Genomic DNA, 27,936 nt, shown 5'->3' with positions numbered 1-27,936 from the left:
ATTCCACACAAGAGACATCTTTACACACAGCACGAAATCAATGTGTTTTCACGCCCTCTTTTGATTGACAGGATATAATCGGCCCTGATCATCGGATGTTTTTAAACTATCGGCCGATAGCCCATAGCGGAAAAATAGCCTTTATCGGCCGATACCAATTATCAGCCGATACATTGGTGCATCTCTACCATAAACCTAAATAAAACTGGTGCAGAACAGTTTTGGTGTTCAGTAAGTCTGAATGAAAGTCACAGTTTGACCCTTGAACCAGGCCAAACCCTAAACTTCTTAGCAATATGCTTGAATAAGGTTCTTCACATATACATTCAGTTGCTTTGGATTACATTTTGATCAATTACTGACAGCAAATATTTGCTTGAACATGGTGAGTCAATGGCGGGGGGGGGGGGGGGGGGGGGGATAACATACAACCAGATGGAGTGATGGTAAGTACCAGCGCTTCTTGGTTAAAATGTATATAACATATAACACTGATCAGCCATGACATTAAAACAACCTGCTTAATATTGTGTAGTGCTTGTGCTGCCAAAACAGCTCTGACCCATTGAGGCATGGACTCCACAAGACCTCTGAAGGTCTGCTGTGGTCTGGCACCAAGACGTCCTTTAAGTCCCGAGTTGGGGCTCCATGGATCGGACTTGTTTGTCCAGCACATCCCACATATGCTCAATTGCTTTTTCAGCATTTTGTGCTACAGAAGCTCTTCTGTGTCATCGGAGCAGACAGGCTAGCCTTCGCTCCCAATGAGCCTTGGGCACCCATGACCCTGTAGCTGGTTCACCGACTGTCCTTCCTTGGAACACTTTTGGTAGGTACTAACAACTGCATACCAGGAACACCCCACATACCTGCCATTTTGGAGATGCTCTGACCCAGTCATCTAGCCATCACAATTTGGCCCTTGTCAAAGTTGCTCTTGCCTATTTTTCCTGCTTCCAACACATCAACTTCGAGAACTGACTGTTCACTTTATCCCACCCCTTGACAGGTGTCACTGTAATGAGATGTTATTCAATGAAATGTTATTCACTTCACCTGTCAGTGGTTTTAAAGTTATGGCTGATCGGTGTATAATAATTAAAATTGTGTAAAACATTTCTAATACCACAAACCTTCCACTTTTTACTGGGGAAGAAAATCACAAAGGGTTTCCCATCTTTACATATATGTGTACTGAATTACATGTATCAGATCTAAGTGATATTCAAATATTGCCCACACTCTCTTTCATGTCTCTGGGGTTGAATCCCTACTATAAGAATTAAAATGGTTGTTAATGTAAATATTCCGGTTTTCTGACGCAACGATTGGTTAGTTTCCTCGCTTGTTTGCGTCTGATTGGCTGAGAGAAAGGCGTCAGCTGATTGGCTGAGAGTACGCCCTCAGCTGACTTCTAGTCAACAAACTTTTCAGCTGTTGCTTCAGTTCAACTTTCCCCAAAACACTCCAGCTGGCACCGCGTGCCCAAGGTGTAGCACGGAAAGCAGATGGATACACGTTAATCTCTTACGTTAGTGCACGATTAGTACTGCAGTTTTAGGAGTGTAACGGGAGCATCTGTCTATCAGCTGAACCGGAATGGCCGCCTTAAGCAGTGTTAACCTGAAGACATTGGAAGATTTGACGTTGGATTCGGGATACGGCGCGGGAGACTCATACCACTCCCTCAGCCTCTCATCGTCCAAGTCCAACTCTCAGCTCATCTCCACTGCTTACCGGGCAAACCGGTGCCGCCGCTCCGCCTCCACCAACAGCCGCAACGACAGCTGGGACTCCGTGAACACAGTACCGGAAGAACCGGAGGACATCTTCTCCAGATGCCCGCGATTGCCAGACCTCGAAGAATTCCCCTGGACGGACGACGAGGTGGATTGCGTGCTGCGTAAAGTCTCTGGAGAGCGCGAGCCCTTAGCTTTTACGCGTGACATTGTACGCTCTGTGTCCAAGCTGCTGCGCCGTCCGCTGTTGCGCGTGGCGCGCGAGGCGCAGAGACTGAGCGTGCTGCGCTGCAGGTGCACGCGGTACGAGGTGCAGAGCGCCGCGCGGCTCGTGCTCAGCTGGCCGCTCGCAGACGCATGCGTCTCGGCCGCAGCGAGCGCCATGTCCCTGTACAGCATGAGTGCAGGAGAACTGCTGCGTAGGAGCAAGTCATCGCGTTGTGGTCTCATCCTATCCGTCGGTCGCTTCTTCCGCTGGATGGTGGACACTCGGGTGTCGGTGCGCGTCCACGAGCACGCGGCCATCTGCCTGGCCGCGTGCATGCAGACTCTCATGGAGGAGGTCGGTGCCAGGGTGCTGACAGCGTGTGACGCGGGTCATTTCGGGTGTCCAGTGCCCACAGAGGTCCTGGAAGCAGCAGTGAACGGCGACCCCGAGCTTTACGGGCTCCTGCAGAACTATGAGCATCTGATCTGCGGGAAAAACGCCAACGGTGAGGGGGAAAAGCGCAATGAATAGCCTGTTGCAGTGTTTAAGTTTTCAAGGCTTGTTTGCATTAAGTGTGAATGTTGTTGGTGTTGCTTTACACGTGATATTCATTTGCAGCAGTGCATGAAAATGAAAACAAAATACCTCGGGTTTTCTTTTTCCTCAAGAACGTTCAACTTTCTTTTCATGTTTAAGTTGCAAAACTCCACAAACTTTTCATATGAAGCAAGTGAAGGCTAAATGACTTAATTTTCTTTATGTGACAGTTAAGTTATTTGACAAGGCTTAAATTTGTCGGGTAAGGACTTTTTTTGTTTGTTTGTTTTTGTTTTTTCTTCAGATGATTAAAAAGGGGCACATTTCACTTGATGACATTTAGACTTTATTATTGTCAGCGTTTGGAGTTGTAGTTATTTATAAGTCTTTACAGCAGTCTTAGGAGTGTATGATGGTACACACCAGTTTGACCATAGGATGGCTGTGGACTGTATATTTTTGGTTGATGGATTGTGGTGACTGCTTGATAAACTCAAACTAGCACAGCACATAATATCATGTCATTGTTATCATGGTCACTAATATGCTGAGAATCGTCCATCAATAATATCAATAATATCCAGTCCATGGTGGCCTCTTTTCATTGATGGATGGGGTAGAGGGGGCTGAGACACTGAGTGTAGCAACAGATTGGCTACAGTCAGACATCTTACATTCAAACATTCACTAAACAGGGAATGAGGACACAAAAGTCCATTGTTCTGCCCTGTGCTTTCTGTGCCAAGCTGTATACGGATGGCAAAGTAAGCAGAAAGCAGTGAGCAAAAGAGACCAGAGTGCAGGGGATTGAAAAGCCATCCCACTGTTCTCTCTCTGCTCTGGTTTGAATCAGGATTTGGACTTCGTCTCTGACAGGCTGGCCCTGCAGAACTGTTCTGCATCACAGTGCTTTAAAAGAAAAGATGATGTGAAATGGCTCAGGAGAGGGGAACTGGGGAGTGTGTGGACGTGTTGCTGTTGTAAAACATAGCGCCTGTACTAGTGTATTGCTTCCTTCCCCATGTTATTTCATTGAATGAGAGTAGCATTAATGAGTGCTTCGAGGTCTGGGTGAATTGAATGTAGTTTTGATGACCCTCCAAGGAAAAATCTTCGCCTAATCGAATCACACACTTGCTCTCAGTGTGATTGAATATGACAGGACAGTTGAGGAAAAAATGTTCCCAGACACTCACTTCCTCATTCATTTTTTCCACAGGTGACGCTCAATATCAATACTGTTTGAAAGCAACATATCGAGTAGGCACTTGATATTTTGATTGCTTGAGAATCCATTAAAAAAAGAATGAATGAGCGAGTGTTTTCACACTCCTTATGTGTTTGTCTTTCACACATTGTACTTTTACCATGTATATGGACAAACTTATCGATTGCTGGCGTATGTTTGTGGTTGATTAGTGGCTAGGAGAGTGGAGCCACCACTACTTATGGAGAACAGATTGAGACCTGTAGGCTCACGGTTGGCACACTCACTTCCATACAAAAGCAGCTCACTCATGCACTGAACAGGCCCACATCTGGAAGTCTTTAAGACCTAAGTGACCTTTCGACTCCTGTAACAGAATGGCCCCATTTTCTATTTCTAGTGTGAAAGATGGTCTACAGTCTTGTTCATTCATTTCTTTTTAGCAGTCAATATCCATGATTAACAAAAGGAAGGTCAGAAAGATTGTCTGCTCAGTTATATACGTACAGTTCTTACAGTTCCATTCAGGGTCTTTCCATTAATTACTTCCACCCTTTTTTTTATCAGTAACCTTGGAGCTAATCCTGGCCAGTCTAGGTGCTGTTTCAGCAGTTTCGGTTTGGTGGCTTTGCGCTTTGAGTCTATGAGAGCTAGAACTGCTTAGATCTTTTCATTGCAACTGTATAGATTTACAGTACACGGCTTGGGGAAGTCTGTGAAATTATGATGGGTCTCAGCTGAAACTATATTAAACCCACCAAAAACTGGAAGGAATTCAAATATGATTAGAAAAACAAGGATTTCCCTCAAAATAGGAGGATCGACCAAGGGTGAGGCTTTACTAAGATATTTCTTCAAACCACTGAAAGCTAAGAACCATCTGTTTATCTCATTAGTCAAGTTTAATTTCTTCTTTACTATTTTACATCCTAGATGTAAATCAGTTGGTTCTGTCTGCTACAGAGAGATGACTGGAAAGTACTGTGGAGTAACATGGACAAAACCAGTGTCTCCACATATAATTGTAGGAAGCGTTCATTAACGATCATAACCGTGTAAAGACCACACCAGAAAATTTAGAGTGCAGATGATATCAGCAACGTCAAGTGGAAACCCAGACTGAGTAAGCATGCCCTGCGGCTAGGTCCTAGCTGTTTTCGTCTGAACTATGACTAAAAGGAAGTTGTGAGTAAACAGTGAGGTTCTGTGAGCTTGACAGTAATGGCTGACCAGATACTTGTAAGAGAGTGGGGAAAATTAGGGGCCACAGGTAAGGTGGCCCCATTGGTCTGACTGGCTCAGTGGTGGGAACAGAGTTACAGTGGTGGGAACCCGAGTTTGGTCAGAGTGTTAAGTCTAACGATCATCCCTGCTTAATTAACTCTGTAAAGTGTTCCGCCGACAAAGCCCAGTTTCTTTGAGCTTCACTACAAACCATAGGAATTGGAGCATTTCCAAAGCCTGTGCAGTTAGGGACCAAATGCATGCATTTAGTATGGATTTTTCTTAACTTTTCTTAACTTGAGTGAGTGGCTCTTATAAAACCCAAAATGATGTGTTTATTAAGCTACAGTTTGTTGAATTAGGGAGTATTTAGCAGCTACCTAGGCTTGAACATTGTTTTGCTCGAAGAAGCCATTATCATCTGTTTTCTAAACCACTGCACAAAGCTTTAAGGCTTTAATTGTATCCTCTGCCAGCTGACCTAGGCAAATGTTGCAGACTGAGCAGGAAGAGGAAGTTTGCAGTGACAGCTGGTCTTCCTGACACTGACCTTCCTCACCTCTCAACATGTAGGTCTGGAAAAAAAATGCCACCTGGTCCAGAGAGGTGTGATGGAGCCTAAATATAGGTAATATATAAGTGGCACTTCTTTATGTGTTTTTATGTATGTAAGCAGGAATCTGTCACACTTTCATTGTAAGGCGTACCTCTACACGTTTATATGGTAACTCAGCTGTTCTGTGGATATTTTGATGTGTCATGTCTGGCAGGTGTCCTTCATGACACCAAGGTTTCCTTGTCTCAGTGAGCTTTCTAGGCTGACCTAAAGAGACATCTGTAAGCCCTGAGACTAATTTTGCATTAGTCACACCTCAGAGTATTTGCAGCCATGGAACCTTTTCAAAAAAGTCTATAAATTATGATCAACAAAATCCAATTATTAAAATAGTAAGCACATAAGGCAAATATACTGTACCATTTACTTCTTTATTAGAGTTTTTAGAGTTTATTCCTGAACTTTCCTTCTAAAGAACCTGGAGCTGTGTCAAAAATGTAGATACATAAACTTTTTGCATCATATTTTTACCATTGTTTGTAGTTTTATTAAAAGGTGGTTTAAACCTGCTTAATTCAATTGACCAGCCAATTAAGCTCTTACTAAAAATAAGTAGTTTAAACAACTTTGATAATAATCGATGGTGATTTCCACCACTGTAAGATGGGTCAAAGAAAACAAAAATAAATATATATATATAAAATCACAGATGACACTTTTATTACATGGCTCTAGTTGGGGCTCTAGTCTCCAGGCCTGGGAATGTACTGCCTGCACAGTTTTATTTTTTCTGTACTCCTTTGCATCTCTTGAAACCCCCCCCCCCCCCACCAATACCACCAAGTATAAATATCTCGGTGTCAAAAGACTCAGATTCAAAGGTCCACAAACAGCTCATTAATAATAAAACAGGATATTAACAGTTCATTAATTCCATTCCTGACCACCCAAAAATAATTCCATACTTTTGTGGCCTTTGGCTTTTATACCTCATTACCTCATCACCTCATCATGAGTGCAAAGACCAAACCACAGGTGCGTCATAAACTTCGAAAGCCACCAACACCTTAGAACATTTCATACAAGCAGTGAATCGCACACACGGCACTCTTTCTGAGCACTCATGTGGGAATGGCACTTAAATGACTTCCTCTAGTTCTTAACAACTAATACAAGTTAAATGAGGTGTTAATCAGCCAGTGATGCGAAACGGTACTGCCCAGATGTGGGCTGAAACGTAGCCAAACATTCATTTTTTAAATCTCTGGCTCACACTTGACAATTAATCATACAGCAAATCAAATCAGTTAGAAGGCAGCAGGTTAACCAAGGCCTATGAGTAGTCCCTGCATTGTGAACTGTGTTTGGGTGTGAACTTTGCCCCAAATGTTGTGAGTAACAACAGGTGTGGCAGCAGGTTTGAGGTTTGAGCAAAGTAAATAACAACCAAGTTAATTAAGTGCAAACCACACACCCCAGGAAATATTTTTTTAAGTGATATTCAAATATCACTTTATTCAAATATTCAAATGTTTTCTCATAGCTTAAATATCAGATTTTATGTATTTTATGATATACTTGTCATATTATTTGTTTAGTAATATTCATTTACGCCTCTGGGTTAACCGTGGAGAACTAACGACCACATGTAATCTCTCTTTATCACTGTGATTAGCAAGTGCCCAAGCTTTGATTAATATTACAAACTAATGCACTTAATTACATCGAACCATCTCTCATTGACAGCCCTGATAGCTGGTGAAAGCATGATGGATGGTGTTTGAGAAATTATATTATCATTAGAGAGACATTCTGCTCTAACCCCAGCCCAGCAAATCCACTTCTCAGGCATGGCATGTTAGGAAAAAATTGCTACAATTGAGATCAAAACTGTGGCCCCATTGGAAAGTGGCTCTCGTGTTTAGGGCAGAATAGTGGGGGCAGATGTTAAATCTCAGGGAGTACCGTAATGCTAAGCTACTCCTGGTTTTTCCATCCCATCCTCAAGTGGAGTTTAAAGGGAAGGAAGGTTTGGCTGTGGTGTTAAACACCTCTGCCAACTGGCAGGCTGTGATTCTGGCCACACTCTGCTTTTTGTCTTCTGCTGGAGCTGGAGAATATAGGTGGCAGTGAGTTGAAGGGATTAAAAAGGGGGTATGTGCACTCTGACGTCTACATCTGGGTCACATTAACCCCCAGTTTATCCTTTAGTCGAGAGGTTTTAGAGAATCGCATGATTAAGGATGGCTTTGGCCAGTTTGCACATAATGGTCGGAGGACTTGAATAAGGAATAAAGCCTGTTGGGGCATGCTGTTATAGGAAAATAATCCAGGACAGGGTGGTGTGATGAGACCTGATGTGACATGTTAAGCTTTTCAACTGTTCCTAGTTACATTTAAGGTTGTGGTCCATACATGAGATGAGTTAGTTCCTGTCATCATGTTAAAGCAGCCTCTCTTTTTCTCTCTAAAACAAACAAACAAACAAAAACACAGCATGTCATGTTACCAAGAAACCAGAGAGTGCAAAGCCGTCTATCCTGGAAACTTCCTGTGGTGGAAAACTTACTGATTGCTACAAAGCACTGAAACTAGAGAATGTTAGATGAACATCTCCTTACAGAAAAGTTTTTAAACTACTGTACCTTGTTATCATTTTGCTTAGATTATGTGGAGAGGCTGCTATACAAGTCTTTGTGAATGCGCTTATTCAGAATTAGAAAAAGCTATTATTTGAATTGCAGGTGGTACTATTGCCAGAACTGCTGTTACTGGAAAGTAATAAAAACTTTTGACCAACCCATCCATCTTCCATGATGCTTATCCTATATGGGGTCGCCGGGAGCCTATCCCAGGGAACTTGGGGCACAAGGCAGGGGACACCCTGGACAGGGCACAATCGCACACATATTCACACTCTACTGACATTTTGGAAATGCCATTCAGCCTACAGCGCATGTCTTTGTACTGGGGGAGGAAACCAGACCAGCGTACTCTGAGGAAAACCCCAAAACACAGGGAGAGCATGCAAGCTCCCTGCATACAGGGCGGAGGCGGGATTCAAACCTTCAACCCCAGGGGTGTCCGAGGGTGTCTTTTGAGCAGTCAGAATTCAGCAGCACTGTTGTATAAAGTAAATAAGAGCACCATTAATATTGAGAGTATTATCCAAAAAACAGCTTCAAGTTCATAATATACAGTGCATGAGAGATGCTTTAATGGTTATGTGCATCGTTTTAGCAGATATTTCAAGGTAGCTGATACTTTCGGAAGATCAAGTCATTTACTCATTTATTGCAGAAGAGGAATTTGAATGCATCCTGTCTTTTAACAACGCTAATAAATTCCTCATATTGTCGTTGAAGTGTATGGTTTTATGCCATGCTTAGGTATTTATATGTAGTCTAGAATGAAAGTAAAATAAAGAGTGAAAATCCCAAGGCTTAAAAAAGACTAGAGCCTTTTGTTCATTTTGGTTAAATTTGTAAGCTTTTCCAGTGCTACTCAAGGAAAAAAAAACAACAAAAAACCAAAAACTTATCACTAGGTCATTTGGTTGATTTTCAGGAGAAATACAGGCTTGCGTGAGTACGCAGTCATGCAAACCCATCCAGGCTTCGTTTCCCCTTGGTGTTTTAGGGTAAACAAGCCAACCTACATGCTCATATTCACAGAGCACTCTAAACACATCAGCATGTAACACAAGGGCTGATTGAGCTTACCTGTGCAGCACACTGGCACCATTGTGCCCTGCTCAGAATGGCACTGTTGTACCATGGTGTTGCACTCTGACTGACTTACTGTTTTCACACCATGTTGCTTAAGAGAGGGAAATAGGTTAATCACTCATATTTAGGCAAATGAGGGTGGCTGCATTTTGGGGTTTGAGTGGAGTTTCTTTCAGACATTGTTCTGTAAAGAGTAGGCTCTTTTACAAGACTTGAAATTCAAATAAAGTCTATGCACAAACATTTTCCTCTCACCGAAAATGGGTCAGACCGAATCTAAATCTAAATGATTGTTTCAATCCTATTAGTGGCATACCTGCACTGAGAGCTGCGGCTTGAAGCGGCTTAATGATGTTCAGATGTTCAAGGGTTGTAGTTATAAAATACAGATGATAGGTTTTTTTATCTCAAGAAAAATATTTTATCTTCTAGGTTGCCGTTTTATCATATTTCTTATCAGTGGTGGAAATTGTGGTGAGAAATGATGTGAATTAAAGCCAGTGTGCTCATCCAGCATGTAAGTAAGCAGTGAAAGTACAGATTTTACTAGCTGAAATTGAAATGTGATGACAGATCCAAGATATGCATAAGTATTTTGCACTTTGCCAAGTTCTTTCCCCAAGTTTTAATGGATATGTTTTCGAAAATGTAAAAAGAATCATTTCAGAAGTTTTTCGTTTGAAATGAAAGTAGATTTGAAAGTACAATAATTTCTTTTAACATATTTAAGTAGGAATGCATGGTAATATATAGTCACAATTATGTTACATTTGTAAATTATCCTATATTCCTTCAAGTATATGTGTCAGGAGGCAAAGTCAGACGTGAGAGCAGATTAGGTTTAATAAAGAGAAAAACAAAACCCAAATATAAACTATGAACTAGTGGCAAAGATATAAAGACTAAAAAACATAAACAAAAGACTGAAAACAGGAGACTTGAAAGCATACTCTGCCAAAGAAAGACAAAATGTGATTTATATAACAGTGCTAATTAACCAAAAGATCAACTAGTATAAACCATGATCATGAAAAAAATATGATTAATCCCATATTTAGGTATCCTTAAGATGGATTCTTCTTCTTTTTCTTCTGCTTCTGCTTCTTCTCCTGCTTCTGCTTCTAGCGAATCATCCATCTCCATTATGGAAATCCGGTTTCTGATCCACATATTTGATTTGGCACAGGTTTTACGCCGGATACCCTTCCTGACACAACCCTCCATTTTATCTGGGCTCGGAACCAGCACCGAGAATTCACTAGCTTGTGCAATCCCAGTGGCGTAGTTTAACAGGTCAAAGTAATTAAGAACAAATTGGATTTGAGACACTATTTCTCATAAAGAAGAATCTATTCAGTAGCTAGCTGATTTATTTAGCCAGGTACATTTCTAATACTTGCTTTCGTAATAAAAAAGCACCTGACTTGAACCCCATAGAAAATCTCTGGTGGGATTTGAAGAAGGCGGTTGCAGCACGCAAACCCAAGAATATTACTGAACTGGAGGCCATTGCTCATGAGGAATGGGCTAAGATTTCTCAGGAATGCTGCCAGAAGCTCTGCATCTCGTTTGCAGCAGGTCATAACAGCAAAAGGGTGCGCTACTAAGTACTAAAGATGCTTGCAATGAAGGGATTGAATAATTTTGTGACTGGAGAAGTCATTATAAGTTGCATTTTCGGTTGAATTTGGGGAAACCACTTGAAGCTTTCATTGTGTTGAACAATTTCAATTGCTTTTGTTTGATTTGTTCCTTGCAATCAGCTGAAAGTCTGTAAATTTTGACAATAAACCTGATTTGCAATAGGGGTTGAATAATTCTGATTGCAACTGTATATATTACACAACAGGTTTTAATGCCTCTCCCTGGCTCTGCTTAGCAGCTTTATCTCTGATTTGACCCAGTGCACTAATACAGATTTCCCATCCTCCCATTAGTGGTCATCGTGATTTGTAGTTGTAAGTGAAACAGTCTGCCAAGTTAAACCTCAGTCCTCCTTATCCCTTCTCATAGTGGCAGTGCACATGCATTTCCCTTTCCCTCAATCCTCTATGACGAGACCAGACGTGTGTGTATGTGTCTCTGAGTGCACTTGGGCGTGTGTATGTGGCTGTTTATGACGCACATGTTAGCCTCAGGGCTGCCAGTGTTGGAATGGTTGGTTATGGGAAAGGCACTGGGTTGGATGTGTTGGTGAAGGATGGGTGTGGATGGAGGGGTTTGGGTCTCTGGGTTTACCGCGTGCCCAGCTGTACAGCACACCCTGTGGCTCACAAAAACCTATCTGACCTTTGCAGAACCAGCATGTGTGTAGACCGGGCTATAGGCCTACATAGCTGTGCTGATTTGAGGCTGAATGTATTTATACTATATATTTAAACTTGGGCCGTGAGCTAATGGCCATGATAGGAAGCACATGTGAAATGAAGGCACTCTGGTGCACATTGCGGTCTCCGAATTAAAGTCAGCTTTGGTTTTCTCTCTTAAATGTATCCTAATGTTTAAAGCAAGCCAGTCAGATTTTATAGATTGTATTATATTTCAGAAATATAGTTGGGTTTTTTGTTGTTTGTTTTTTTTTTATTATTATTATTCTGCTCTTCCTGTATTTCTGAGTGTACATTTATCAACAGACTGAAAAATACTGTAATTCCCATCACTGAGTTTTATTCAGGCCATATTTTAGCATCTGAGTTCGCATTATTGTACTGATTCGCCAGTCAACCCATGCTGAACTAAGCATTTTCTGCTCATACTTTATAGTCCTGCATAGATTTTACAGTGTGTTTGTGTTTTACTGATTCGACTCACTTCCTTCTAAGGAAATATTCTCAGAGTGTATCCATATATGTGACCTAAATATATCCGATGGCTAGGATCTGGATATGTTTTCACCATACCAAGTATGTGAATTACTTGAATGAATGACTGAACATGCCTGGACGAATGGTCAATAGTTTACTTTAATTTTGAAAACAAATCCATTCCTTTATCCCCCATTTGATCCCTTTGTAATACCTACTGACCGAAAGTTCCCAGGGAAAGGGATGGATTTTGAATCATGTGAAAAGAAGAATCCCCAAGAAAGCCTTCTATCTTATTTGAAGCTGAACATCATTTATAATTCGGAATCCAAGCTTGAACGCCAGTTATTGTTTTGTTCAGAGTATGCTTTATATCCCCTGCAGCTTGTAAGAAAGTAAAGGCAGACATATATTCCAGAGGCAATCATCTGCCATTTAGTTCAGCCTCAGATTCATGACTTTATTAGAGTGGGAATCAGGAGAACTGTGGAGTTCTGGAGAGGAGCAGTCCATCTCCATCATGGGAAAGGATTCAAACACAGGAGGTTAAATAATTAAAGCCATCTTTAAACTTGACTGTAGTCAGCAACATGTTTAGAACAATAGCACTAAAGCCTTAAGTTGGTTTCAAACTGTTCCAGTCAAACCAGTTGTGTGGAGTTTATTCAGCAGTTTTTCTATAATGATCATCTGCACAAAAGAAACAATAACTGGATTTTTGCATGGAACTTTAATTGATCAATTAGTTTAATTATTATTAATTCATTTATTCATCTTTTGTAAACCGATCTGGAGCCTATCCATGGAAAACACCCTTGACCATTTAGTCCCCTCTGAAACTATTGGAACGGCAAGGCCAGTTCATTTGTTTTTCCTGTAGACTGAAGACATTTGGGTTTGAGATCAAAAGATGAATATGAGAAGAGTTATTTATTTCCTGGTATTTACATGTAATGTGTTAAGTGACATATATAGCAATATAGCTCGCCTAAGAAATGGGTTGTCTGATCCTGGTTTTATGTCGCTTAACACGTCTAGATGTAAATACCAGGAAATAAAACCTGAAATCTTAAGCACACGTCTCATATCCATCTTTTGATCTCAAACCCAAATGTCTTTGGTGTATAACACAAATAAATGAATTGGCCTTGCAGTTCCAATAGTTTCGGAGAACCAATGAACATAACAAATGAACAACCAATGATCAACCAATGAACATAACAAAAAGATAACACATAATTTTTACTAAACACACCCATCTTCATTCATTTTTCTGACAATTTTAATCAAAGCAGTGTATCAAGTTACACTCGAGGTGCCCAGTAATGGCATGCTGGCAGTCCTGTGATTTTGAATTCACAACCAGTGATTTAGCTTAGAAAATTAATATATGAGAACTTCCCCAGTAATTGTCACATTAGGGAGAAGGAAGAAGGGATGATGTGGGAGTGGATTGCATTGTGTTCACACTCCCTAAGGGATCCTTGTAAAGAAAATTGCAGCTAGACTTCAAAGTTCTTCCTCTTCTTATCTCTAATAGAGATTAAGTCTATGTGAGGTTGTGGCTTATTACTCTAATGGCACACTGGCTCGCTCCACTAACCGGTAATAACTTCAGGCCTCGAAAACTAGCCTTATCGGTTTTGCACCATCATGGAACTAAGGATAAGGCTTGATGTTGGTTTTAGGGCAATGTACCATTAAGTGCATGGTATCTGTTATAATGCCATCTTGGGCTGTGCCTTTTATGCCATTCCTATCTTGCTTGATAATTAAAAATAATTAAAATCACGTAATTTGACCTTAAGTGTGGGTGTTCCTCTTCGCTAGCTGGTTTATTTCCATAGTGTTTTCTCATATCTGATTGTGGTTTTTGTGTGTAGGTGAGCTCTCCCTGCCAGCCCACTTCAGCCCGTATGCTGAGGGTCATAGTCCAGGGTCAGAGGCCAGACATGAAACGTGTGTTCAGATGGAGGTGCGGACGCTGGAGCAGGCCTTGCTGGCCACCTGTGCGGGAAGCATCTCGGAGCTCAGTGAGTATGACTTCCTTAAACTAATCAAAGACCAACCAGGAGTTATGTTGTTGTAAATAAAGACGAAACCTTGAGAAATTCCTGCCTAGAATCCATGTATAAAATCTTGGTGTTATTATGGATTCATATTGTACCATCAGTAGCTATGTTAAAGGAATACCTAAACCAGCATTTTATTGAGGATTCTTATCCACCCAAATATGACTTGTAGAAACCCATTCATGTCTTCTGTTTTTCATGGACTATTATAATGGTTTCTTTATAGGCATTGCCAAAATCATTATAAATTTAAAAAAAATATATATATAATAATTTGCTGAGATTGCTTTGGCTGGAATTTTAATCAGGGAACCAGAACATTGATCCAATTCATGGATCCTTACACTGTCTTTCTGCTACTACACAATCAAGTTTATAAATCAGCATATGACCTACTTAAATATTCTTGAAACATTAAAATCTACAAGCAAATTAGAATTATTCGCACTTTTCAAAAAAAATGAACAAACATTTTCATAAGGGAAGTTTTCAACCAACCCAGACTTTCAAAACCTCTTTATAATAACTCTCATTATTTTGAATAATTGTGTGTTGTAATGTCTGTTACCTTACAACAAGCGTTTTTTTAGATAACATATTATTTAAAAAGAAGTTCTTATGAGAATGGTGTTTGTTAGAGGAGAGATACCCTATATGGCCAAAAGTATATGGACACCTGAGTATTGTGTTGTTCCCCCTGTGCTGCCTCCACTCTTCAAGGAGGGCTTTCCACTAGATGATGGAACATGGCTGTAGAGACTTGCCCACTCAGACAAAAGAGCACATAATGTAGGGCACTGATGTCCGGTGAGAAGTCCTGGTGCACAGCTGTCATTCCAGTTCATCCCAATGGTGCTCAGTGGGGTTGAGGTCAGGGCTCTGTGCAGACCAGTCTAGTTCTTCCACACCAATCTTGGCAAACCATGTCTTCATGGAGCTCATTTTATGCACAGGGGCATTGTCCTGTTGGAACAGGTTTGGGCCGCTTAGTTTCAGTGAAAGGAAATCTTAATGCTATAGTATACGAAGACATACTGACCATTGTGTGCTTCCAAATTTGTGGTAGCAGTTTGGGAAAGGCCCACATATGGGTGTAATGGCATGTGTCCAGATATTTTTGGTCATATAGTCTATGTAGACGTGTGTAATGTTTATTTTATACAATTCTGGATGTTCACTGCTTTTAGATGAACAGGGATGGGTCAGTTAGAAGTCCTAACAATACTACTATATGATATATATCCAGTAATGTCTATAATAATGCTTAGTCATCAAAACATCTGCTATAAATCTTTTAACCTTTATATTTATTATCTTTGCACACTTCTTATCCATGAAAGCACTTTTAAAAACGAATGATTTTTAACTAATTAAGTGATTTTTCTTTTGGTGTTTATTTAATCATGTGCTGTTTATTGCCATCTTAACTGTGGTTCTCCTCCCCCTGTCCCCCTCGTCCCCAGAATTGTCTTTAAAAAGAGCTTCTTTGTGTCATTATCATTGCTGATCGTGCTTGACTTGCTTTACTCTAAAACACGTGGCTGTACTGCTGGCCGTGTGTTTATTTTCCAGCCCACAGCTCAGGTTGAGGGCAGCGTGTGCTCCTGGCCGCTGCTTGGTCCAGCCCTCAGGCGGTCTGAAACACTCCTCAGTTGTGCTCCTGCTACAAGAGCATCTTCTGTTTGGTCCCGAGGAGGGAAAAGTACCTCCTTTGTGCCTTGTGTTTGCGACAAACCTGCAAAATAACACCACACCCAATGCCCATGAGAGCTGAAAAGCAGGTCTTTGTGGTAGATCTATCGGAGATCATTCATCCGTGTTCGTTTTGATATGGTAATTAAGGAGTAAGTGTAGAGCGGCACAGTTGGCCTCAAGGCAGATGGGCTTCCAGTTATAGAGCACCACTTTATTTAAAGCCTGGCCAAAATCTGGCCTCTTAAACACTGCACAAACCTGGAACTCGATCCCTATAAAGACAATATCAGTCCCTGTTTATTAGATCAGTGTCATGCTCCTGAGGCTTGCTTCCTCTATTCAGTGTGATGTTTTCTCCATGTGGCCACTGCACTTTCTCCCAGCTCCTGATTTTTTTTTTTTTTAATGATGAACCCAGATGATAAGGAGAGGATATCTGGCTTCCTCTGTTTATCTTCTGCTCATCCTCCTTACGGGAATAACACGAGCCTGGATTTCTACACAAGCAAAGCTGGCAGTATTGATTTAGGTTTCCTGAGTGTGTTTTAAGGCCTGTACTCTATATTTGGTCACATTTCCACCTCTGCCAGGAGTCAATATGAGACACTGTACTGGATTGTGGATTAGTAATGCTATAAGGATGTGAAGGGGCAGAAATTGTGTATCTACTGATGTCACTTGATGGAAAGGAAATGAATGAGCTGGCTTTAATATTATTTAAGTAGAACCTCTTAATTGTATGTGTGTAAAGGTCTGATATTTTATTACAGTATATCTGACACTTACAGTATATGCAGAGGTAGGTGACAATGATGGATAGATCTTCTTCTTTTCTATAATGTACATATCAGATTTGATTCACTGGAATTGGATCGGAATTTATGTTTAAGGAGCTCACCAGATGCTGCAAGATCGTTTTGATTTTTTCCCGTTCACATTGAGGAGTAGTTTCTGAGTCAACAGTGGTTCCTGGAAGGTAAACCAGATTTAACCTGTTTCACCAAGAAGCATCTTTTTTTGACTATTTTAACTACAATAATAAAAAATAAATCAATAAAAGTCATGACCTATTACTTGATCTTCAGAGTTCTACCACATAGGGGCATTTAAGGTTTTTCAATATTTTAGGATCATTAGAAAAATTTTCCTAAAATCTTCTTGATTAGAACTCCCAGATTTCTAAAAGGATCTTTTTGTGAATGGGAAACCCCTGGAGAACATGCTTGAGAGACAAAACAAGAAACCCTTAAGTGTGTAGGTGGAGTTAATGAACCCATGGCTGCAAAAGATTTCAGTGCTTTTTAAATGCTGGTTTATAAATCATTTGTAGGAACATTTAGAACATAGCCATACACACATTTAGGGTCCTTTTATTTTATTCACTTACTAATCCTCAAAAGGGGATTTTCATTTTCATATGTTGGGGTCAGGGGGCACGGTGGCTTAGAGGGTAGCACATTTGCCTCGCACCACCCAGGTTGGGGGTTCGAATTCTTCCTCCACCTCGTGCCTCGGGGGTTTCCTCCCGGTACTCGGGTCGTCCACCCCCCCCCCCCCCCAGTCCAAAGACATGTGTTGTAGGCTGATTGGCATTTCCAAATTGTTTGTAGTGTGTGAATGTGTGTGAGATTGTGCCCTGTGATGGTTTGACACCCCATCCATTGTGTCCCTTGCCTTGTGCCCCAAGTTCCCTGGGATAGGCTCCAGGCTCTCCTGTGACCCTGTGTAGGATAAGCGGTACGGAAAACGGATGGATGGATGTTGGGTTCAGAGCACAGAACCTCTGGTGAAGCTGCTCACAAGCCCACATTTGGCAAACAGCCTTCTGTTTTGATGTTCTCAGGTGACCTGGTATCCCGCGCCATGCGCCACATGCAGCGTCTGCTCTCAGGGGGATGCGTCCTCAGTCCTGGCCGTCCCAGCCACAAGCAGCAGCTCTCCTGGTCTCCTGATGCCTTGCACACTCTCTACTATTTCCTACGCAGTCCACAGATGGAGTCTATGGAGAATCCAAACTTGGAGCCACCCAGGATGGCCCTGAGCAAAGAAAGGTGTGTTACAGTACAGAGTACTTTTGCTTACCAGTGAGTGAATGAATGAATGAATGTGCTACTTGTATGTACATTTTTTCCAGTTGATTTCTTCATGGAATTAGCTTTGCCAATGAAATTGTTACATTTTTCCATTTTTTTTTTAAAGTATACATAATTATGTTTTTTATAGGGATTCCATTTCTGTGAGGATATTATAATGGTAATTCATGTATCAGGGAAATACATCTTTTTGTGTCACAGAATCAGTATGTGGAAATGTCTGCATTTATTCTTGCTGGTGAATGCTGATGACTTTAGCAGGTGTAATCACTTATATTGAGTTTCAGTACAGTAAACACAGTAGCTGCTTTTCTGGCTGGCTTTAGGATGAAGGAAACTGTAGATTTTTTGATGAAATACAAAATCAAGGTTAAAATGTCTTTGACATTCACGTCACTTTGGCTCATGTCAGAAGTTATTTAGAAGAGTGTGTGCACCACAAGAGAAGAGTGCTGCTACACTTCAACCGTCTGTGGTTAAATTAACACCCCAGGGTGCAAGGTTACTCTATAAGGGATGCAGAGCGCTCAATTTATGGAAGAATCTGTTCTTCATATAGGCCGTTCCCTTTACTTCCCCCTCTGATGGAGTGGATGCGTGTTGCAATGGTTCACGCCGAGCATCGGCGGAGTCTGTTAGTGGACAGTGATGATGTGAGACAGACAGCCAGGCTGCTCCTACCCGGTCTGGACTGTGAACCCAGACAACTTAAGTATGAAAAATTCTTCATGGTCTTCTAAGCGTTCACTTTCCCATCATAGAAATAACCACATGTCATTTGCTTTGTCTTTCTATCTTTCCTAGGCCAGAGTGCTGTTTCAACTCCTTTAAGCGTTTGGACTCGAAGTCCGCATTAGATAAGTTCAACCTGGACCTGGGTTTCCGCATGCTCAACTGCGGACGCACGGATCTGATTGGTCAGGCCATCCAGCTGCTAGGTCCTGATGGAGTAGACACTATGGACGATCAGGTTGGAACTATTTCTGTATGAATAATAAACCTTCCACTCCCCTCCCAAACACCCCCTTTCATTCTGAAGCTAATATCCAGGAGCCTGGAAAATATAAACAGAAGCCTGAAATGTGGACACAAGACTGATCCACTGAATGACAATATTATGAATTTTTTTCTTCTGAAATATCTTTGAAAATATTATTATTATTATTATTATTATTATTATTATTATTATAGGTCTAGAAACACATTTTAACTTTGCAAGCTGCACTCTTAATGAAATAATTGGGCATAGTTACCAAAATATAGCAATACAACCTAAATAAAATAAAATAAGTAAAACACCTAAAGTCAAATATAACTATGCTCATGATTAAATATTAAAATTGGTCCATAATATTAAGAAAAGCTCCAGCAATATCCTTCTATTTTCCATACTGATTATCCTACCCAGGGTCATGGGGAATTCTGGAGCCTATCCCAGGGAACTGGGAGGACAAGGGGTGCCAACCCATTTCAGGGCATAATCGCACACACATTCACACACCACGAACAATTTGGAAATTCCAGTCAGCCTACAACGCATGTCTTTGGATGGGGGAGGAAACTGGAGGACCCGGAGGAAATCCCCGAAGCACGGGGAGAACATGCCAACTCTGTGAACAGGGCGATGAGGTGGGATTCGAGCTCCTAGCCCTGGAGGTGTGAGGCAAACGAGCTAACCACTAAGCCACCATGACCCCCTTCCAACAATATCAATAAGTGTAAAAAAAAAAAAATTCTTATAAATGATTATTATAAAGTAATGTAGTGCTAACCATGCTGATCACGGTTTTTGTTCACTTGGAAATTTGCACTTTTGGGTGGGGAAAGTGTAAATATAGAACCCTAAAGGTTCTATCTAGAATTTAACATGTTTCCCTTTCAGAGACTGTTTCATGTAGAGCCTCTACAGGAAGATAGAAACTCTTAACTATTCATAAACGATTAATTAACTGTGTGTGTGTGTTTAGGGCATGACTCCTCTGATGTATGCCTGCTCAGCAGGAGATGAAGCTCTGGTCCACATGCTCATTCACGCAGGCGCTAATCTGGATATAGGGGTAAACAATGATACGTACTGTAGAGAGGACTTTGTTATATATAACATTGTTATATATAATTAACATCACATGATTATTCGTAATAATATAATAGTGAGTATAATATTGCTTTAACTAGCAATCGTGATTCTTCTTGCCCTTCACTGCAGGTACCAAGCTGCTCATCCAAACACCCATCTGTTCACCCTGACAGTCGCCACTGGGTGGCACTAACCTTTGCTGTGCTGTATGGAAATTTATCAGTGGTACAGGTGAGCTGTAGATCCTCATACACACATACCCAATGCATTGTATTATTTTTCTAGTTAAAGAAACCTGACAGCAGAGGGTTCTAATGTTTATCATGTTAAATATGAATTTGTAACTATTTCAGCTGCTGTTGGATATGGGGGCCGACGTGGAGGGCCGTGATCACAAGAGTGGGCACCAGTGCTCAGCAGAGACACCACTCCAGCTGGCATCTGCTGCAGGTACGAATTGCGCATAAAGGACTAGTGAACACTCGAACTTGGTTAACAACTTAGTTTTATATGTAAATGTGACACAGCTTTTCAACAAGTTTTACTACAATTATTTATTTGTTTATGTATGTATGTATGTATGTATGTATTTTTTGGGGATGGGTTTAGGAAACTATGAGATGGTCAGCCTGCTCTTGTCCCGTGGTGCAGACCCCATGTTTCGAGTGCACAGCGGGAGTTCTCTGACATCACTGTATGAGGATATGAACTGCTTCAGTCAAGCTGCAGCACATGGACACAGGTAGATTAATAACAATATAGTATTTGGAGTCCAAGCTTATTTTGCATATTCACCCATTCACACTAGCAAAAGGCATGCCATGCAATGCCAAAGTCTGCTTTTTCTCATGCTGTTGTCTGTGTTAGGAACGTGCTGAGGAAGCTACTGAGCCAGCCCAGGCGGTTGCAGGAGGATGTGCTTTCTCTGGAGGAGATTCTGGCTGAAGGTGTGGAACAGGTACAGAGGCCAGAGCGTCACTCTGTATCCAGTCCCAGTGTGGGGATAGTTCCACCGCTGACCAAGGCCCGAATCCGAGCCCTGCAGGAGGCCAGCCTTCACAGCGCAGAGCACGGCTACCTGGATGTCACCATGGAGCTTCGAGCACTGGGTATGGCCTGAAGCAGAAGCTGTCTACATGCAGATGGGTAGAAAGACAGACTGGTACTTAGACAGGTGGACATACAGACAGATGGGTAGACAGGCCATACTGATGGGTAGAGAGGTAGACATAGACAAGTAGACAGGAAGACATGTAGGCAAGTAAACAGACTGGTAGTCAGACAGGTGGACATATAGATAGATGGGTAGACAGGGCAGATAGATGGCAAGTCAGGCAGACAGACAGGTGGACAGGCAGACAGATGGGTTGAAATATACAATAATTACAGTAGTTAGGCGTCCAGACAAATAATAAATTTGGATAGACAAACAAATGTACAGAAATGTAACCAAACACTGTAGATGAGGGGAATGACAAATGTATAGATTAGACAGGCAAATGAATAGGCCAATAGATAAGCAGATGGACAAACATAAAAAACAGACAGCTGGACATGCAGATAAACAGAAATACAAACAGCTTGTTGAGAGTAAAGAGGTTAACAATACAAGAGTCCTTATTAAGGTGTCCCATACAAAACACAGACATGTAACTTAATATTTCTATCTACTTTCAGATAGATTTAACACGTGCGTGCGTGCGTGTGTGCGTGTGTGTGGTTGTTTGTTCCAGGTGTACCATGGAGGTTACACATGTGGCTGGAGTCTCTGCACACAGCACAGCTTCAGTCCAGAACTGAGTTAACTCTCTCCCTCCTGAACGACTTCAGCTCTCTGTGGGAGGAGAAACACTGCGAGGATCTGATCTCTGATGGCCTTCCACTGCTCTTCTCCATCATCACAACCACCAAGGTAAACAAATCTAACAAACAGGCAAGACTTTCAACACAGATTAAGTCTGTTTATGAACGAAATCACACTTCCAGTAGAAATGTTTATATATTTGATCTGGTAAGCACAATCTTAGGCTTCACTGGAGCACTACTCCCTTTTTACCTTTTTGTTTAAACAGTGTTTATAATAACAGACTTTGCCAGTGTTAGCTGTAAGCTTACAAATGTCTGTTTTCCCCTTCAGAATAAAGAGATCCGTGAGAAGCTGGGATCTGTGTTTAGTCACTGCTTTGGCTCTGCTCCTCTGCCTCCTATTCCAGACCTGAGGAACACATCAGCAGCTCAGCTAGGTAAGACACTTCAGCTCATACTCACAGATTTACGAGCAATCGCAAGCCTATCCTGTATATTCCTACATGTGATCCAAACACCATGGAATAACCTTTGCATTTAAGACATTATGTAAATAATAAAACATGACGGTGCATGCTATTATAGGAAAACAATCAGTGATTGGGTGACGAGATGCAACCCATTTTATTTCTGTTATACCATTTAAAAAATGCCAATGAATACATTTTTAAAAAATGAATAAAGGAATGACTCGTTGAACTTTTTTTTTAATCAGTGTATAGTTACATTTTAATGATTTGTAACTTCCATGAAACAAGATAGTTCATCAGTCTTCTTTTTTTCTCTTTCATGAAGTCACTTATGTTACCAAGAAACCACAAACCTTCATGCTGAAAGCATTACCTGAAATTTTTTAAGTGCTTTCAAAAATGCCTCTTTACAGAAAACCTCACCATATCAACGATTACACATGATTTATTTTTTATCTACTTATGTGGAGCGTACACCAATACAAGTCCCTGTGTCAGTAGAAATAATAACATAGTAGAACAAGTATGCTAATATAATATTTACAGCTGCTGTTACTGTATATAAAATTAATCAACCCCTTCTGACCAGTGTTTTTTCTGCTTCATATTAACCCCTATTTCCCCGAAAATATAGCTCTCATTATCATATGAATCTACATTTCCCAAAAACGAATCTTCAGTACTCCCCCACACGTGCAAAATATGAAAGATTAGAATAGTTTTTATTATTTCCCATTGGGCTTGGCAAATATCATAAATCTAATGCAAAATGCCTTGCTGACCAACAGACATCCATTTCCTGAATAACTCCGAGATGTCAGATGTGACGTTCCTGGTGGAAGGCAGGCCATTCTACGCACACAGAGTGCTCCTCATGTCTGCATCACAGAGGTTGGATATTAAAACAAGATCAGCTTTACAAGCTATACCAATGCATGCTAGTGATTATGTAATTATACAGTATACTCAAACGTCTGCACCTTGTGTCCCAAATAAGGTTCAAAGATTTGCTCAGCTTTAATGAATCAAATGGCACAGATCATATTGTCGAGATCACGGACCTCAAGCACAGCACTTTTCAGGTGAAACAACAAGCAAAACGCAACACCGTGACATAAACAGTGTTTAAATGAATAATTTTTTGTTTACTAAAAGCTTAAAATTGGTATTTCAGATGCTGATGTCTCACCTGTATGGTGGAGGAGCAGAGAACTCGGATGCAGCCATCTCTGATATGTTAGAGGTGAGAGAACCTTCAACTATATCTATCAATCAAATCTGCATGTGGAACACTGGAGACTCAGTACCGGTATCACTGTACCACAACACTGTTGAATTATTGATTCTGATTGGTCAGATGGTGCTGATGGTGCTCTCAGAAAGTATTTCTGGCCGCAAGGTTTATATTAATGCGCTCGATCTAATACATTATTGTTTCTATAGTAACAGCTCATTTACGAGGACCTGCACAGCAGACGCTCCACAAAAACAGACTTAAAAATTGTAATTGTTGATGGTGAAATATATTTAGCATTTTTGGAAGGAGTCTCCAGTGTCAGTGGTTTGTAACAGTCAGAGGTAAAGCTGTAACGTTTCTGAGGTGGGGAAGTTTGCATAAACGAGAGCTTTGCACGTTGCGGTTTCTCAGTAACATGACAAGCTGCAATTTTGTCTTTTATTAATGTCGAGTAAGAAAAAAAGAGGCTGCTGAATGAATAACTGTATATATCAATGCAAGTGATTGTTTTATGGATGTTCTGTAAAGTACACTACATCATTCTATGTATGTATGTGTGTATGTCTGAGTGTATGACTGTTTGAGTGAATGAATGAATGATAAAAAGTACATTACATCATTCTATCTATGTATGACTATGTATGAAGGAATGTATGAATGACTGTATGTATGTATATATGTATATATGTATGTATACCTGTAAGAATGTATGTATGTATGAATGTATGTATGTATGACTGTATGAATGACTGAATGAATGACTGTATGTATGTATGTATATATGTATGTATGCCTGTATGAATGTATGACTGTATGAATGAATGACTGTATGAATGAGTGTATGTACGTATGAATGACTGTATGTATGTATGTATGTATGTATGTATGCCTGTATGACTGCATGAATGAGTGTATGCACGTATGAATGACTGTATGTATGTATGTATGTATATATGTATGTATGACTGTATGAATGAATGTATGAATGACTATCTGAATGAATGTCTGAATGTATGTATGTATGACTATCTGAATGAATGTCTGAATGACTGCATGGATGTATGTATGGGTGTATAAATGAATGTATGAATGACTGCATGAATGTATGTATGAATGTCTGTATGTATGTATGTATGAATGAATGAATGAATGACTGTATGTATGTATGACTGTATGAATGAATGAATGAATGAATTAAAACACTCCAGAATGTGTTATTAGAAATTGTTTCATGTCAGGCCACATCACACCACTATGCCATTGATTATTTTAAGTAAATACTGGTCTGGGACACAATTTGTACAAAAAAGCCTCGCCCAATCCCCAAAAGAAATGCATTTCCAGTAAACTAATTAGAGTAAAGTAATTCTCTAGTGTTTTGTATATGTGTGTGTTTTGTAACATAATCTCTATCCACTGCATCTGTAGCATATTTGTAATTACTATAGCTAAGAATTTTGGTACATTTTCCTGTTCTGAGAAAAGAACTCACTATAATGGAAGCCTGAGGGCAGTTATTGAACTTTGCTGTGATAATCTAATGCAAATTCAAAATTCCAACCATGAATCTAACAATAAATGTCTCAGGATGACACAGATATGAAATAATGTTCTTGTGTACAGTAGTTGTATCAAGGTTTTGTGGTACCTATGAACAATTAGATCCACACAGCTAGACTGTTTACACATAACCTGAAATTATTAACTCACAAAAAGTAGTCCCATCTTAGAATGAAGAACTGATACACATTTAGAGCTTCAATTAAAAAAATTAAAAAAAAAAAAAAAAAAAAAAGCATTGCTGGAAGACTCCACAAATATGCATTTTGCATAAATTTGTATAGACTACATAAAAAACTGGCCCTATCCTGCGCTCATACTGGCAGCCATTTATCGTCTTACATCACTCAACATGCTGTACGGTTCTTACTTGTGGCTGTTCCTATTTTAGTTTACTGATGTTTATCACTTCAGTGTTAGAATCAAGCTAATCTGATATCCACACAAGCTAGCTACAGAACATACCACTCAAAATCACAATTCAGATGACTAAATCTAAAATACTGTGTAGAAAATGCATGCATGTAGTACATCACCGTCTCCTAGTGTCAATGTTTCTCTCTTAATGATTTCTGCTGCCTGTGTTACAGGTTTAAAATGACGATGTATCGGGTAAACCGAACGTTTTGAGAATGTAGCACTAAAACAAGTAGAAATAAATATATGGAACAAAAAAACACTGTTTCCCAGGAAAAGAAACATCATGACACCGTCACTCACTCCTATTTGTAGCCGCCAAAATGCATCACTTCTCATTAGCAGAAAGTAAAATGTAAGCTAAACTTGGTGTTGTCTCTCCTACTTTTCATTACTCAGCCTTATTACTACACATAAGTTTTGAATTAATAGGTTTTCTCTTCTTTTCTCAGTAAAGGAAATTCTTTTCAGTGCTAATCACTCACAGTTAGAGATACAGTAGTGATTACGCTGGAGTATTTGTATATGGGTTAGTTCCTCAAGGGTGTCTTTTTTTATTTCCAGCTCCTGCCAGTGGCTGACTCCTTCCAGCTCGGGGCTCTGAAGAGGGTGTGTGAGATACACAGCGCTGAGCGGATGACCGTCCAAAATGCCGTGTCCATCTACCATGCAGCTGTGGTGAGAACACTTATCTCAAGCCACATCTGCAGAATAAAACTCACTGTTTGTTTCTTAGTCCGAACTGGTTTTAACAGTAATTACTTGCAGCCTCGGTTGCCAATAAAGTACTGTAAAATTGACAGTAAACAACTGTAAAACACATTTACAGTACAGAACTGTAATATCTTACATAATATAAAATAACACATAATGAGTACATTCAGTCATTTGGTTGATGCAGGATACAACTGAGCTGAAGGGTCTTGCTGGAGGACCCACTCAAGGCAGTTTGATGGTGCTGGGATTTGAACACATGACCACCTTACTGTATCTGACTCAAAACCTTAACCACTGAGCCATAACTAGCTCAACTAACTTGCATTGATTGAATGCAGTGGAGTTTTATTGGAGTTAATTCAGTAGTAGAAGTAGCTGAATCAGTGCAAGCGTAACCTTGAGCTCAGTTGTATCCTGCCTCAAACAAATGAGCAAGTTATATTTAATTTAATACAACATTAACTTAAAGTAGTACTTCACCGTACAGTTGTTTACTGGAAATTTTGCAGTATTTTACTGACAACCCAAATTTGTTAGTGTGTATGACATTAATGACATTCTTCCTTGGCATTTGTTGTTTCTTTGTAAAAGGCAAGTGATGCGATGGAGCTGGCTGCCTTCTGCCAAAGCTTCTTCCTGCAGAATATGCCCGTCATGCTGCAGAGACGAGACTTTGAAGAGCTGCTGCTGGGACCCAGGTGCAGAGAAACTCTGGAGGACCTGCAGGAAGCCCTTATCTTCAGACTTCGCTCTCTGTGCCGCTCAGGAACAGGGTGAAGGGAATGGGATAATCCGAGAGTCGGGTCTGGAACGTTGGACAGATAGGCAGTGTCTTCTTTCAGCTCACTTCTCCATGCTGTTGGAGCTGAATCTATCAACTGTCTAGAGGTGAATTTTGGACATTAAACTCATTTATGCAATTTAATACTTTCCTATAAAATGGCACACATACAGTATCCATACAGCAAGAAAGCAGATGCCATACAATAGTGCCCTCTAGTGGATAAAATGTGAATCAAATACTTGTGTTTAAGATGCAGGGTGGCCCAAAAGTCCGAAACCAATGAGAGAAAGACTACATATACTTAATTTTGTATTTATTATTATTATTACTAACAACATATACTCTACATGTGCACCCTTACACTCAGATTCCCATTGGTTCCTGACTTTTCAGACACCCTGTAGTATAACCTGTACATACTTTTCTATACATAGCGTTTTATAGTGTAAATATATGTATTGTGTGTATTACACAAGTGGCATGCTGGTACTTTTTAACCATTTGTAAAGACTAATTTATTGTATATATAATAGTTTGTACTCATGCTTTCTTTATTATTATTATTATTATTATTATTGACATTATTACAAATACATGGCAATGGTAAGTTCTAGCACCACCTTTGGTTTTTCCCTATGAGAGTTTTATGTAGAACGTGACACCAGAGGCTTTCTCTTTCAGAAAAGGTTCCCTTTAGAAAGTTAGAACCATTCAACATCCAAAGAACCCTTTTTTTTTTTTTTTTTTTTTTTTAAAAAGATTGTCGTCCAGCATTTAACCCATTTATGTGTAGTATTGTTACTCATTTATTTAATCTTTTTAAATTGTATTATGCTGTAACTACAGTGAAAGTATTAGGAAATATTTGACATTACAGCGGTATTGAATGTAAATCTGGACTGACCAGCAAGTTCTAGGTTTTTAAAGGGTTACATTTATGAGCTATGACTAGAAGAGTGTTAGTTTCAGTCCCAGGATTGCCAGTGTTAGGTTCAGGTTCATGCT

The 27,936-nt window shown here is 40.2% G+C and overlaps 1 protein-coding gene across 1 annotated transcript; it reads left to right on the top strand.

Moving 5' to 3' along the window:
* The first annotated feature begins 1,599 nt into the window (after nt 1-1,599).
* On the top strand, nt 1,600-27,479 carry abtb2a (ankyrin repeat and BTB (POZ) domain containing 2a). The gene is made up of 17 exons (XM_053617323.1): nt 1,600-2,452; nt 13,887-14,036; nt 17,614-17,821; nt 18,423-18,575; nt 18,668-18,833; nt 19,831-19,920; nt 20,070-20,171; nt 20,294-20,390; nt 20,550-20,682; nt 20,808-21,049; nt 21,674-21,852; nt 22,078-22,183; nt 23,005-23,107; nt 23,214-23,298; nt 23,391-23,459; nt 25,995-26,108; nt 26,739-27,479. Exons 1-17 carry the CDS (start codon nt 1,600-1,602, stop codon nt 26,922-26,924), a joined length of 3,036 nt encoding a protein of 1,011 aa, XP_053473298.1. The 3' UTR covers nt 26,925-27,479.
* Nucleotides 27,480-27,936: the final 457 nt, after the last annotated feature.

The sequence above is a fragment of the Ictalurus furcatus genome, chromosome 27, assembly GCF_023375685.1.
Source record: "Ictalurus furcatus strain D&B chromosome 27, Billie_1.0, whole genome shotgun sequence".
Taxonomy (NCBI): Eukaryota; Metazoa; Chordata; class Actinopteri; order Siluriformes; family Ictaluridae; genus Ictalurus; species Ictalurus furcatus.
Note: the sequence above shows the minus strand (reverse complement) of the source record. Positions and strands in the feature narration are given on the sequence as shown.

Coding starts and splice junctions, on each gene's coding strand:
- abtb2a (XM_053617323.1), top strand. CDS start 1,600: ATGGCCGCCTTAAGCAGTGTTAACCTGAAGACATTGGAAGATTTGACG. Junction 21,050..21,673: donor CATGGAGCTTCGAGCACTGG/GTATGGCCTGAA, acceptor TGTTTGTTCCAG/GTGTACCATGGAGGTTACAC. Junction 21,853..22,077: donor CCATCATCACAACCACCAAG/GTAAACAAATCT, acceptor TTTCCCCTTCAG/AATAAAGAGATCCGTGAGAA.